At 36.7% G+C, this 15,858-nt stretch overlaps 1 protein-coding gene across 1 annotated transcript in view; it reads left to right on the plus strand.

Moving 5' to 3' along the window:
• The window catches only part of LOC103598924 (cyclin-dependent kinase 14), a gene marked incomplete at its 3' end in the record, with an annotated part of 215,166 nt that extends 200,055 nt beyond the window's left edge, over positions 1–15,111 (plus strand). Inside the window, exon 7 of the mRNA XM_008582988.1 lies at positions 15,063–15,111. Within this exon, the coding sequence (XP_008581210.1) occupies positions 15,063–15,111 (49 nt within the window). The remainder of the gene's footprint in view (positions 1–15,062) is intronic.
• Between the last annotated feature and the right edge of the window lie 747 nt (positions 15,112–15,858).

Genomic DNA, 15,858 nt, shown 5'->3' on the forward strand with positions numbered 1-15,858 from the left:
AAGAACTCTCCCAAAGTTAGTGCCAGAGGAGGAAGTAGATCCCAGGTCTCCTTTGGTTTCAGTTCAGTGATTTTTCCCCCATGTTTATCATGGTATACCGTTCAACTGGATGCATATCACAATTTCTCATGGACCTTCTTCTAAAGAACAGTTTACTGACAATTAGTCTATTTAAAAAAATCAGAAAAGTAGAGAAGTTATGATCTCTGTATTTGGCAAAATATGTACACAAAACCACAAATAACACTTTGTAGAAAATGGTTTGGCACCAAAATAACATGTATACTCCATGTGTGATATTTTCATTCATCTCTTAAATGCTTTCAACAAAAGGGGCATTTGAAGGCAAATGTTCATTCAGGAGTTCAGGGAGGAATAAAGTGCTGCTAGATCAGAAACAATGAAATTCAGAATAAAATAATTCTATTTTCTAAAATCAAGCAAGAAAATAGAGCACTTCTAAACTGACCGTGTTATTTCTAATAGAAAGGTATCCAATACGAGAGGCTGTTCGATTAAGGAAACTATGAAAATGGAATTTCTTCCAATGAATGAAGTAAGATAAATACAGAAGAATTTACCATTGGAGGCAAAATGGAGAATGGTGATATTTTAAGCATAGTATGCCCAAAACTAAGCCTGTAGACACAGTGACCTTAAAGGCAACATTCAAACATGGACTTAGTTGTACTAAGGCTTTGTAATGAAGTGAAAAACTTCTTAAATACTGCCTATTCACAGGCCTGACTGATGCCCCCAAACCAAATAGATCTAGAGCTTTTAATTCCAGAGGGAAGAAGTAAATTTCAGAAATAGAATACTATAGTGATAACCCCTTACATTTTATGTTGTTTATTATTTACAAAGCTTTTAAATATATTACTTCATTTGCTATTTACAATAACTCTGAGTTATTATAATGTTACTATCCTGATATTGTTATCCCATTTACAGACAAAGAACCTGGGAAAATGAGACTCAGATCGTATGGCTTGCCCAAGCCCTCATCAGAATGCAGCAGAGCCAAAACTCAAACCCAGGTCTTTTGATCCTAACTAGGCCTGGTATTTTCACTAATGTCTGAACTTCTCTTTAAGAGAGCTTCCCTGCCTGCAGTCCTAGAGCTATGAGGGAGATTTGTCAGGCTCTTCTCAGCTCTGCCTTGTGACATCTTGCAAACAATCTATATCTTCTTGTAGATACCAGAACCCACCTTTCACCTGCTAAGTATGGGCATATCTTAAGCTCTTTAAACGTGTGCCTCCAATTATCAACTCCAAAACACCCTCTACAGATGTTTAGTCTCAGATGTGCGGTCCTTAATACATATTATGGGAACTGCCCACTTTCATCATTTGCAGACCTGAGGAGGTTAGACCCCTTAGACTTAATTCATACTCTTGGATTTTCCTGAGACTTTAAGAAGGTGATGGAAAAGCTGTGGAAGCAGCAGAAATTGTTGTTGGGGTGGGATATTTCATGCAGGAAGACTAGAGGGGAAGGCATTTTCATGCTGTGATGTTGTCCTGCACAGAGATATCTTCCTTATTCTTCTAGAAGAATCATGTCTGCTGCATCCAGCCCACAGGCTTCCTATGGAAATTAAATGAGATTACCTATTTTTATATTCTCCTCATTATTTGTTATTTATTTATACTCTACCTATTTTAAGAAGATTTGAGCTAGCTGACATAATTGATATAAACGTGCTTTTAAACTGTTAAGGGCATGTGGCTGAAAAATGATATTTTTATTGTTTATACTATGTTTTCTGCTGATAGTTCCTTTCCCACTTGTTCATTACGCTTTATCTCAGGAATTTTATGTCTTTTTTTTTTTTTTGATTGATAGCAACTGTAATGACCATAGGTTAAGTCTAAGTGTACAAGGGTGTCATTATGTGACGGTTATACAAATGGACTTTAAAAATTATTATGCAAATATTTGGTTCTTATCTCCGATTTTATTGCTGAAAACCCTGTGGCTCTGCTCGACACGAGGTTTCAGACATTTAGAGCTTTCTCCACCCACCATCAGCCACTACCTATGTCAACTTCACCGTTTCTCCTCCCACAAATTAATGCCACTCCCATCACATAGTGAAAAAGCCAGTTAATTAGTACATTTATGAACTATGTGAACTTTATAGAACAGAGGAAGTAAAAAATGTAAACATGGCAGGAAGGGTAGACTGCCTTTACTGTCTGATTGTGGCAGTCCTCCTGGGAGGCCTCTGGTGGTTGCTGGAGAGGATGCTAACGTTGGGAGTGTGCATTTCAGTCAGCAGTCACTCTACTGTACACCCTCTTGTGAGCTCAGATCCTTACTGAGGGCTCAGTAGGTGCCAAGCAGGATTGCAGGTGCTGAAGATACAGTCATGAACGAAGCAGACAAGCCCTTTTCCTGTGGTGCTTATGTGCTAAAGAGGGAGCTGATAAGAGACAAATTGCAAGTTGCTATGGCTAGAGAAGTCTGAACACAGGGAAAGCAGCAAGAGACAATTCAGAGGGACAGGTCCTTGGGAGGCCAAGGTGAGGAACTGGGATTTTATTTAAAGCATGAGAGAAATCATTGGAGGGTTTAGAGCAGGGGAGGAAGTTGATGTTTTATATTTCAAGGGATCTGCTGGCTTAAAAGTCACGGACCTATTTCAGAGCTGAAAGAGGTTTCATCTCAAGTGTGAACTCCTCTTGAGTGGTCATTTCTGCCTGCAGCCTTGGGTTGAGAAGGCTCTAAACAGCAATCCCAGCTCAGCAGGAAATTATTTTCACACAGACACAGGGGATATTTTTCCTCATAGGTTCACAGCTGACCAAGGGTTTGATATGAAATAAGTAATAGATATGGGCAATGATGTAAAATAAAAATAAATAAGAAACAGCCAAAAATCCTTATAATCATTCAAAAATGTAAAATAACAATTCATTTCCTCTCCCACAGGCAGACGTATGAAGGGAAATATCTGTATGAATTATAGAAACGCATTTCCATGCAAAGCGAGGACTATTTGTACTGACCTTCTCTGTACCTGCTTGAAGAATTTCCTATTTATTTTCACTAGAGGGTGTCAGTAATGATGGAGACTAACAGAAAGTCTAGAAAATGCCAGAAAAAAAAATGTGTGAGATTAAATTTTCAAGGGGGAATTAAGTTCTTCTGATTGCAGATTTATTTTAAAAAATCCTAAATAAACTAGTTTCACTATTCCTACTCTCTGGAATTTTGTAAAATTCAGTTTGGGAGTTATCCACACCTCATCTCATCTCACCAGAGTTGATGTGGAAATGCCAGTCACCAAATAAAGACTTCTCTGACTCTTCAATAATCCATCAACTCCCCCCCCCAAAAAAGTATTAAAATCCTTGTATACTGTTCAATTATATGATTTGGTTAAAGTCATATCTAAGAAAAGAATCAAACTTTTAGCATAAGAGTTGAGATCAGAATTAAATAAAGGAATGGATAATTTACATAGTACTAAGAGAATTGTTATTTTCTTTAAAAAAAAAGTATTTGAGCTGTTATATACTGCTGTGGATTGATGTCCCCCCAAAACTTAGTCCCCACTGTGACAGTGTAAAAATGGTGGGAAATCCTAATACAGCAGTTGAAAGGTGGGGCCTTGAAGAGGTGATTAGATTGTAGGACTGTGCTGTAGTGAATGAATTAATAATGGCAGTCAGGGGTGTGTTTTTGAGGGCTTTAAGAGGAGAACATGTGAGAGTCTCTCTCTGCTCCACCACTTTCTGCCATATGAGATTCCTGGGTCTCTGTTGCCACCACCAAATATGTTGCCTGGACTTTGGACTTCCCAGCCTCTGCCACTGTAAGCAATGAATTTTGTTTCTTATAAATTACCCAGTTGCAGGTATTTTGTTATAAGCAAAAGAAACGGATTAGTACATATACCAATGGCATTACTATAAACTAGCCATACACTTTTTATTGCTTTCTTTAGTTTGTAACTTGATGTTTTATATTTATCCTGCTCACAAATAAATGCCAGCAATAGTATAACTAGAAATCTATGCATTGTAAATAGCTCTCCATAACTCCCAATCCTGAACTTTAGATTCCCTTTCAAAAATGTTTTAAACCTTAAGGTCTTAGGAAGGGAAATGAGGAGATTGGAAGTTTGGGTCTAAACCATGAAAAATTGACCTCTGTGTTCAAGTTGGGTCTTGACAACAGTATCTTGAGTAGGAAACTATTTCCAGGGAAGAGCTGGGACTTCACAAGGCCAAAAGCTTGCCCAACTGTCCGACTTGAGCAGTGATCCCACACCACTCTGAGAGATTTGTGACTGAGTAGTGGGTGAACCAAGGGTTGGATGAAAGGGTTTTCTCTCTTTAGTCCCTGGAAACATTGGAAGTGCAGACTGAGAATTAATATATATTTTTCAGCACTTAAAAATTTTTAGAAACACAGAATAATGGCAAAAATTGTAAGTGCTAGTTCGTTGATGATGCTAGTTTGCATTGTATAGCTCTTTACTGGGTATCAGGTGCTTTCACAGACACTATTTCCTGAGTCCTCCTAACAGGGCAGGTAGACAGGGCCAATGGAGGAAGCTGAAGCTTGATGAGGAATTCCCTGATACATGGTAGCACTGGGTCAAGACCTGGATGTAGCAGTCAACTCTGCTGTGACAGTGCTCAAAATAAACCACCCCATAGTCAGTGCCGTGCACCAGTATTTGTGAATTGCTCATACTTGCGTGGAGAGCTGGGTTTCAGCTGATCTTGGCTAGGTCCTGCAGTTCTTGGCTCCAAGCTGTAGACTGGGTTCAGGTATGTTCCACACCTTTTTCATCCTCTTTAGAATGGCGCCTATAGAAGAATGTTCTTATGGCGAAAGCCAGGAACACAAAAGAGCAGACCCAACACCTCAGGCACCTTTCAAGCCTCTGCTTGTGTAAAACCACTAACATCCCACTGTTTACACAGACTACCAGTGGGGCAGAGAATAAGAGCATACTCCACTCATGAGGTGGGGTGGGGGATGGAGTGATTATTTGCTGAATAATAATCTAATCTTCCATACTGGGTTTTCAGACTTCTAGGCTTGTCAGCTCCTCCAGGCTAAGACAAGTGAATCAAATTTTTTTTTTTTTTTTCTGTTGTTTAAAAAACCCCTTTAGGCTGTTATCACAGGACTCCTTCAAGACAAACACATGACTGTGGAATAATAACTCTTATGCTAATATATAGATGAAAGAAAAAAACCCTTGGTTTCTATTAGTTAACATGCAAGTAATATTTTACCCCTCAAATATTCAAGTCACACCAATAAGGTGATAAGCCGACTACTAATAATTCGCTCAGTTTTAAGATCTGGTGAAATTTCCTTCATGTACGGTGTCCTTCATGCAGCAGTGTGAGAGAGTGCCTTTGTAGCTAACAGACAATAATATCTGCAATGGAGATTTCTAAGAAAGGATATAGTATGTACGTAAACAGATGCTTGTGCCTCTAGAGCCAGCTTTGTAAATCCAGCTAATAATCTCTCAACTGTAAAAAGAACAATTGATATTCTCTTAGAATGCCAATCCTCACTCTCCACTAGTGCATTAGAATCACAGAATTACATAGTAGAAGTTAGAAGAGTGTCAACATAGTTGTGGGTTTTATTCATTTAACTGTTGTCTCAAAAGGAATAATTTAGGGTAGCTTAAGTATTTAGCCTCCCTGGAGTTATACTGCTTTCTACATACTGTATGTCTCCTTTGTGTGTGCATATATATATAACATAACTGTACAAGATGGTCAGTTTTTCCAAGCATATTATTATTAATAATAATTATACTAGTAAACATAATAGCTTACAGGTGTCAGCTTATCAGCTCTTGAGATACATTTTCTTATTGTGCATTAGCAGTAACTCTATGAGGATAAGTACTGCTCTTATCCCCATCTGTGATATGGGTGATGTTAAAAAACTGAGGCACAGGAAGATTAAGTAATATGTCTAAGGTTGCTACAACTTGGAAAACGTGTGTCTGGCATTTTCTATGAACAAAAGGCAGATTTATTCTCCTAGACTTAAAAGGGTAAGGCACTAAGACAGCAGGTGGAAAAGGAATCGAGGGGAGTATTGAGAGTCTTGTTTGTACATGTGCTTTTTATTGCTGGTTAAAGGAGTTTTGATCTCTTTGTCTTGCTGCTGTCTTTATACATTACCAGGATAAAATTTCTTTTTGCTTTTTTTTTTTTTGTCGTGTTTTTCGTGACCGGTAAGGGGATTGCAACCCTTGCCTTGGTGTCGCCCGCACCGCGCTCAGCCAGTGAGCGCACCGGCCATCCCTATATAGGATCCGAACCCATGGCGGGGAGGGGAGTATTGAGAGTCTTGTTTGTACATGTGCTTTTTATTGCTGGTTAAAGGAGTTTTGATCTCTTTGTCTTGCTGCTGTCTTTATACATTACCAGGATAAAATTTCTTTTTGCTTTTTTTTTTTTTGTCGTGTTTTTCGTGACCGGTAAGGGGATTGCAACCCTTGCCTTGGTGTCGCCCGCACCGCGCTCAGCCAGTGAGCGCACCAGCCATTCCCATATAGGATCCGAACCCGCAGCGGGAGCACTGCTGCGCTCCCAAGCGCCGCACTCTCCCAAGTGCACCACGGGGCCGGCCCAAAATTTCAGTTCTCCCCATCTGAGACACAGAGGTGTCATGGCATAGTGACAGAGCATAGACTCCAGATCCAGACTGTCTAGGTTCAAACGCCAGCTCTGCCACTTATGAGCTGTGTGACATGGACAAGTTGCCCAATGTCTCTGTACCTCAGCTTCTCCACGTAGGAAATGGAAATAATCATAGCCCCTACCCCATAGCATTGTTATTAGTATTAAACTGAGTTCATATTTGCAAACCACATAGGACACAGGAAATGTTTGTTAAATATCAAATTGGAGGCTAGGGTGTCCCAGCTCTTTGATGTAATGGTAGACTGGGTGTCAAATCTTGGTTCGGCCTCTGTTACTGTAGCCTGCATCATGGCCTCAAACTTTCTAGCCTCAGTTTATTCACTTGTGACCTGATTTTTGGAGTCCGGTCCAGCTCGCAGATCTTCTAGAATGTGCTGATCCCCCCTCCTACTGTTCTCTTTCCTCCTTTGGAGAGTTTGGTGTGGGGGATTCAGGGAGGGTAGAGATGAATGGAGAGTGAGACACAAAATCTTTCTTTTTCTTTCTTTTATGGAAGCTGCAAACTTGTTCTTGTTTGTGAATAGTATGCTTTAGACTCTAATAAATGACTAGCTGATTAAACTTTACTTCTCTAGAAAAAAAAAATGTCTTATGGAAAGAGAAATGGTTTATGAATTTTAGATTGAGACCTAAAATCTGGGAATGAGGTCTTCCAACGATCAGTGCACTCACAATCCACATTAGTAGGTATGCCAGAAAAAACAAATGCCATCACAAGAATGTTTCATGAATATAGCAGAACATTTTTTTCTAGAAGTTGCTGAGAGATTTCTCATCTAACGAAGCCCACCATTGGTAGTTGAAGGATGATGTGCTGCAGCCAGGGGAGGTCGGGATACAGCAGGCTCTGGTTTAAAGGACTGAAGAAGCTGATCAGCATTTAAGGTAGTTTTTCTGGGTGACAGCCACAGGACAGTGTAATTCTGTTCCACACCGATGTGTCACATCAAACCCTCACTGATAGTGCTGGGGCTGTGTCTGATCTGAGCCATTAAATATTTGGGGGACGCCAAGTGTTTTAAAACTGTGAATTACAGTTGGGCAAACATACATATTATTTCTAAAATACTGTTGGGATCACTATGTTCTTTTTCCTCAGATTTTGGAACAATTGTTATCCTCTGTATTTGAACTAAACTTTCTTCTACTGTATACAAATTTTGCTTTACTTCTGTTCCAAGGACAATAGATCCAGCTTTTTAAATATCCTGATTGGAGTATCAACTGAAATATTTACTCTGGTTTGGTTTTCCTAATAAATATAAGAAAGTTAAGTTTCATAACAGTTCTTGTGAATATAGTTTTCTTCTGTCAAGGGCCCCTTAGTATTGGTTCACACGATTTACTGTCAGCTACTTATAACCTTGTATGTTTTGTGCATTGCTGTATTCACAGTGCCTGGCCAGTAGTAGACATACAATAAACATTTGTACAATGGATAAGAGCATGACTGAATAACTTGTGCCTTCCATCCAAAATGATTTGAAGATATTATCTGTTACTTAAACAAATAATTAGGGTGATTGTTTGAAATGTAACCAGAGTGATTAATGACTAAGTTAATTGTTCACCCTTGTAAAGGAGTGGAGCCTTTTTTCCTCCACCAAAGCAATCCCATCAAAGGCATTGGGCTCAGCCCCTCTGGGGGATGATAAGGTGCCCTTTAGCATGGTCACAGCTCTTTGCTTAAATCGTTACTACTTTCTTACCAGCTCAGTAAGAATAAGTGCACTTATTAAAATGCCAAATAACCTTAAATTTAAATTGTGAATGGTTGACTATGTGATTTACAAGTGTTAATTAAAAAGAACATTTAGCATTTCATATGGCATTTTGAACATACTTATTTTTATGTTGATTTTTAAACCAATGCTTATTCCATGGTATTATTCATATCGTATATCAAATCCATTTGCAAAAGATATACCAAAGGTTGAGCCTTTTTATAATCTCCTCTCTGTTGTCACCCCTCCTTCCCTCCTTATCTACCCATCCCCCTGACCCCAAAAAAGAAAAAAGTTGGCTACAAATCTTGGTTCAGTCTTTCAAATCCTTTGAACATACTTGAGGTTTTTATTGGTTGGTTTGGTTAAACTTTTTACTCCTATGTCTTTCTGTTATTGAAGTTAAAAACACAGCAGTGTCTTATAAGATACAAAAACATTCATGAGAAAAGAATGAGAAGAAAAAAAGTTAAAATTGATCTCCTGGAGTAAACAGTACGTACCTATAAGCAAAGGAGTAAAATCCAATTTTTAGGTTTTATCTTCACGTGAGTTAAAGTTTGCTTTCATAGTGCTCCAAGCCATTTCAGGTCTAGCTCGTTTAATCTGGGAGACGTTATAGTATCTAGCACTGTTCTCCAGTTGTTTTTCTGGAATGTCAGCGAATTGCCGTGAATATGGTGGTTTGAGGGAAAACCTTTCCAACCTTCTGTTCATCGCATAGCACGTGATTTCTTCTCTACGAGCTCTCCTCCATGGTCTCCCGCTGTGTTGCCATCATCCTGTGCAATGTCCCTGCAATAAGAGGAGAAGGTGAAAATCAGCCTGCAGGTTTAAATTAATTGCACTCCTCGTTTATGCTATGAGTTAGCCAGTGCTTTAAAATAATGACATTCTAAACTTCTAGTTTAAACATAATTGGAAGGAGAAAGTTGACATTACAGTAGTGAGAGTAAATGTAACTGAAGGAGAAAAGTATAACACATTCATATGCAAATACTTTAATAATCTGATAAAATTATTCACAGGCAGTTGACTATTTTATTAAATACACCCATTACCCATTTGGGGCACTAATTTCAACACCTTTTTGTTTTCAAAACTTACATGGCTGATTATGTTGCTTTTATTGTTATATAACATTACTTTTATTTATGAGGAAAGAAATTTTTAAAATATAATCTTTTGGTCTAATTATAAATGTAATGCTCATTGCAGAAAATGCTAGAAGTGGCTCCATTTGAAATTGTGTACTTTGGCAGTTAAGTTCTGAAAGATGTTGGATAGAGCGATCAAGCCCTGTGGGTTCCTGAAGCTAGCTTCAGATGCCTGAGTTTGTCCTGTCTTCATCTGGAAAAGGCACAGATGCAGTTAGTGACTCTGGCTCCGATCTCCCTGGGGTCTATGTCCATATCCTCACTGTAACATTTTTCACCCTGTATCTCTAATTCTGTATTTACATTTCTGTGCCACTGAACTGTAACCAGTTCATTTTTGTGTGTCCATTTCTCAGTGCTGTGCCTGGCAGGTGCCCCAGCAATATTTGCTAAAAGAATTAAGATTTTATGTGAATAACGATGGAAGGTAAACCTGAGAATGAGGCTTCATTCTCTCTTATTTTTTTTTACTTTCATATGGCATGTTTCACTATCAATTTTGTCTTTTTTATGCACAGCTGAAATTGACATATTTCTGGAAAAAATTCTATTAGCATAGTCTGTAAATTCTACATAGAGGCAATTCTTAGAACTAATATTTATATGCAGTCATCAACTGCTAAGAATAATAATTTACTTGTAAATGCAAGATTATATTAATTTTATCTGTAATGGAATTCTTGTTCATCCCGAAATCATAGCAAATTATTAAAATTGCTTTGTGGGAAGTACAAAGTTAAGGAAATCAAATTCGTTTTACAAGGATATTTGATGTAATTAATTTTTAAAATATCTCTTGCTTTTTTAGTACCAGACTTTAGATGATTAAAAGAAAAACTTTATATAAAGAACTATTTTTCCCAGTTCTCCTTTCCTTGTCAGTTAATCCTCAAACCTAGAATATGCCCTTAAATTTTTATTCTACACCAACTGGCTGAATTATGTTGCATCTTATGCAGTCTTGTAGAGAATAAACTCAAATTAGACATTCTTTTGAAACAAATAAATACATAATTGTTGCTGTAGTGGACTGAATTATGTCCCCCTACAACTCGCTGAAGCTTGAATTGTGTCCCCCAAGTTTTATGTATTAGAAATTTGGCCCCCACTGTGACTGTTAAAAGGGTGGGAAATCCTGTTATGGTAATTGAAAGGTGGAGCCTTGAAGAGGTGATTGGATTGTCGGATCATGCTGCAATGAATGGATTAATAATGGTGGTCAGGGGCGTGGTTCTGAGGGCTTTGAAAGAAGAGAAGAGGAGAGTCTGTCTTGCTTTCTGCTCCACCATTTTCACAATGTGATCCTCCGCCATCACTGAAGCCACCACCAAAGAAAGCCTTCACCAGATGTGTTCCCTGGACTTTGGACCTCCAAGCCTCTAAAACTGTAAACAATAAATGTCATTTTCTTAGCAATTACCCAGTTCCGTGTATTTTGTTATAAGCAACAGAAACTGACTAATACAGTTGGTGAGCACTGTATTAGTCCGTTTCTGCTGCTTATCACAGAAAATCCTGAACTGGGTGATTTATAAGAAAATGAAATTTATCGCTTACAGTAAGTCCAAAGTCTACAGAATACAGCTGGTGAAGGTCTTGGTGATGACGACAGTGAGCCAGGGGTCTCACATGGCAGAAAATGGCAGAGCAGAGAGAGCAAACTTCTCATTCACTCTTTTTAAAACCCTCAGAACCACACCCACAACCACCATTATTAATCCATTCACTCCAACATGGTCCTGCAATCTAATCACCTCTTCAAGGCCCAGCCTTTCAATTACCTTAAAAGGATTTCCCACCTTCAAAGTTATAGTGAGGATTTAAGCTTCAGTGAGGTTGGGAGCAGCCAATCTACAGCAAGCACATTTGCCTATATATTTAGAACAATGAATATTTGTAATTGGGGCTGATCTTCAGGTAGTGCACACAATTATAGTGTAAGGGTTAGTCTGTTCTGATTGGTCAATGCCTGTGCCTTACAGGTTGTTAAATATTTTGTCAATTACCGCTGCTTGAGTGATAACTCTGGAGCTCCATGAAAATTCTACTTTAAATACCCTCTGAATCACCACAGAGAGATTAATTTATTCTCAGAGTAATATTTGCGTTAGTGTATGAAATTCTACATCTTTGAAACCTGGAAATTGAAGATCAGTAAGTGATCTATTAACCATCTTTGACTCCTGCCTTTCAGTCACAACCATATTTAATTCATCAATAAATCTTACTGCCTCTACCTTTGAAATATTTTTAGACTTAGCCCCCTTCTCACTGCATTCACTCTATTAGCACAGCCCAAGTCATATAGTCTCTCTCCTGGACAGTCGTAATAACCTTTTATTGGTTTCCCTGCTTCCAACCTTGTCTCCCGTAGTATAATCTCCAAACAGAATACAGAGTGATCCCCACCAAAAAAAAAAAAAAGAAAAGAAAAGAAAAAGTCCAGATTATACCATGTCTTAAAGGCCCTCTCTCCTTCTGCCCTGTCTCCTGGGTTCTCTGTCTGCTCTGGCCATCCTGGCCTCCAGCACACACCAGCCTTGCACAACCCTTACTGGAATATAATTTCCCTGTAGTCGGGAAGGTTTTTGTGTTTTGTTCGGTTCCCTCCTGGATCTTCAGCCCCAGGTATAGTCAACTATACCCGACACACAGAAATTGCTCAAAAAATAGTAGTTGAATGAGTGAATGAATCATTGCACAGTGTTTCCAGTCATTCCTTTTGAGTGAATTCTGGTTTAGAGATAGGAGGCTGAGTGTGTTTTTTAATTTCTTTTTGTTCTTCTTATCCAGAAGTATTCTTATACATGAAATATACATAACAAAAGTAATATAAATCATTTTGATTCTCTCCTTTAAAAACTTACAGTTAAAAGCAGATAAACTGACAAAGGACACCAACAGTATTAAACAAAATTAAGCCTATCAAGTATTAAAAAGAAATGAGATCAATATGAAAAAGAAACTATTTAATGTTACTGAAATCCATACACACACAAGCAGTCTAAATGGAAAGACACATCATATTCTTATGCACAAAGATTTTATATCACCCTTTTTGATAAATATAAATTTTATTGGAATTCCATCCAGATTTCCAATAGGGACTTTGTTTTGTTGGTTGACTGTATTGTTTTAAACTGGTCTGCCTCATCACCCAACCTAAAGTGTTCTTACACTGGTTACTCTACATCGTACCTCCTCATTTTACTTTGCTAGAACACTTACTACTTCCTAAAATTAGCTTCTTTGTTTTGTTGGTGGTGGTGGTGGTGATGGTGGTGTTTATGTTTTTATTGTCTGTCTCACCCGTTCTAGACTATAAGCTCCATGAGAGAAGGAACTTTTTCTATATTTGTGCCTGTTTTCTCAGCATGAGAATAATCCCTAGCACATATTAGGGATTACTAAGGGTAATAACTATATATGGAATGAATAAAGAAATGTTCAAAACTTACCCCCCAAATATTTATATATAAAAATAGAATACTAGTAAGAAAAAAAAATTTCTAAAAGATAATAAGAAGCACTTCCATTAAAACAGTGTAACACTGGCATAAATAGATGAATACAAAAGAAAAGAATCCAGATTCTGGTATATTTTGGAACTTCGTATAAGGTGAAGGTGCCATTTCAAATTATCACAGAAAGAATGAGTGATAGTGATTGATTTATTATGTAGTCCTGGCATAACTATCTGTCCTCCTTAAATAAACAAAATGAGAACTCTATGTCACGTCGTATTAAAAAATAAATAAATAAATTCCAGATAGTAAAGCCAAAAGGTAAAAAATTAGTTTTAAAAAAAAAGTAGGAGAAAAATGCAAAATATTATTTGTATGAACTCAAGGTCAGAGTCTTTTTCTTTAAGCAAGATATGAAAGCCAAAAGAAATAGAATTATTTATTTTACTAACTAAAAATTTTAATTTCTGTATGGAAGAATGCTCCATAGATAAAAGTTTTGTGTGTGCAAATGTGTATATGACAACTTGAGCATATACATACAACCTCTATAAACTGATAAAGGACCAACAACCGATTATTAAAATTGGTACCAACTATGAAAAGCGAGATTTGAAACAGAAGATAAAATGGCAAACAGCCAGAAAACCTATGAAAAGAAGCCCAAGAATGTTTCATCAAGCATAGGTTTGGCAAAAACGTAAAACACAGATAACAACCAGTGCTTGTTGAAGGCATACGGACAAAGTGACATTACTTTTCATTGCGGGTAGGAAAATAAAAAGTAATTCGTTGGCATCTATTAAAAGGTAAAGTGTGCCATTTTGCGAGCAGTTCTATATTGGGGGATTTTTGGACAAAATGAAAGCATTGTATATAGAGACAGATGTGCAAGGATATTTATTGAAACATTGTTTGTAAGGGAAAAGGAACTGGAAACTACCTAAAGGTTCATCTGTGGGAGAATAGCCAAATAAATTATGGTACATCTATCCTATGGAATGACATACAGTTTTAAAGCAATCGTTACTTATATTTTCTTGATTTGAAAGACTATCCAGTATATTTTATTAAATGCCAAAAATGTTGAGTAATGTTTATTGTACAATCCATTTAAAATAATATATATTTAATATATATTACTATACTTTACATATTGCATATTTAATGTATAGCATATATTAAATATACAATAGTATAAAGTGTATACTTTTAAAAATATATACTATTTTATTAAATGTAAATATAGTGTAAAAATTTTAAGTCAAATAAAATGATATGAATTTTATGCTATATTTAATATATGCTATATATTAAAATAGTATCCATGTTTGTATATATGGATGGGTTTGTATTTATGAACTTAAATAAATATATAGAAAGGGACATACAAGCCATTAACAATTGTTATATGAAAAATGAAGAGCAGGAGAGGAAATTATTGTCTATTCTATGTTACTTTATTGTTTAACTTGGTAAAACAAACGTCCTTTTTCATTTAAAAAATCTAATAAAGATTGTGCAATGATAAGTGTAATTATACACGATATGACATTGGTAGTTTGGCTTTGAACATGTGTAATTACATTGTAAGAAAGGAGACCCAACATTACTGTATTTGGTCTGAGAAATCTTGACAGAAAACACAGTAAGTCTCACTTGATGGATGTGTCAATATTCTTTTATAAATCTACTTATAGTTTGGAGGTTTGGAATTTGCATTTCTTTTTCCAACTCAATAAAAATTATTCTGAGAAATAACTACTATGAAACCAGATTATGAAATAAATAATCCTAGACAAAAGATAACGATGTTTCATTGTTTAAAATGTTATGATCTTGCACTTTTACTCTTTGGAACTCCCCAATCTAAAGGTGAGGACCTTACTCTGGCTAGCCCAACCGTAACTACATCGAACACTGTCTTCTTTAAAAGTTGAGTTCTCTTCAACATACTTGCAATATATGCATCTGATACAAAGATTTTTTATTATTTTTCTTTTTTTATTTCAGAACGCTTTACCCAGTACAGCTCTAAAAACCTTAGACAAGCATGGAATAAGTAAGTCTTTATACAGATTCTGCTCGTTCTCCTTCTCTCTCTTAATATTGACAACTCTCCTGATAAGTTTGCTATGGCATTTTTTTTTCATTCATTCATTCTGTTGTCTATTCATTCATTTAACTATTAAGCTGTTATTAAACCCTAACTGTGTGCCAGCTGCCATGTTCATCCCGAGCCAACACTGTATGACCTTGGGTTCCTAGAACCAACACTCAGTATGAGTTTGGGTTCCTAGAGGAATGTGGCATTGCTTTAGGATTGTAAATCCTAAAATTCATTGTGGTCAATCTTCCTTAACTAAATTCCAAAAATATTTTAGTATCAGCAAAACAGCATTTATAAAATACAATATAGTGACTGACTTTCTAAACTAAATGATATTGGTGTCAACTTTTGAGCTAGATAAAATTAATCTTTCAAATGTTTTCATTTTACCTATTTTTCCCCTAAGCCTTATTGGGAAGCCAAGTACATTTATTGCTTGAAGCATATGTATTTCATTTATTTCTCTTCTATTCTCTCATCTGATCTTGTTGAAATAGTTTTATTTATTGGTTTTTAAAATTTCACAAAATCTGAAGATCTTGGTTTCGTAAGTTATTCGGGAATCTTTTATGGCAAGCCAACCTGTTAGTAAATTATTGGAAGCTGGAAAGCAGAGTAACTTTGAGTCATTCCTGTTTAGCTGTGAGCATCACATTTCAAGTATTATGCTGGGGAAAAGATAACTGAAACTGCTTTCAT

This window comes from Galeopterus variegatus, unplaced genomic scaffold (genome assembly GCF_000696425.1).
Source record: "Galeopterus variegatus unplaced genomic scaffold, G_variegatus-3.0.2 Scaffold2787, whole genome shotgun sequence".
NCBI classification, from domain to species: Eukaryota; Metazoa; Chordata; class Mammalia; order Dermoptera; family Cynocephalidae; genus Galeopterus; species Galeopterus variegatus.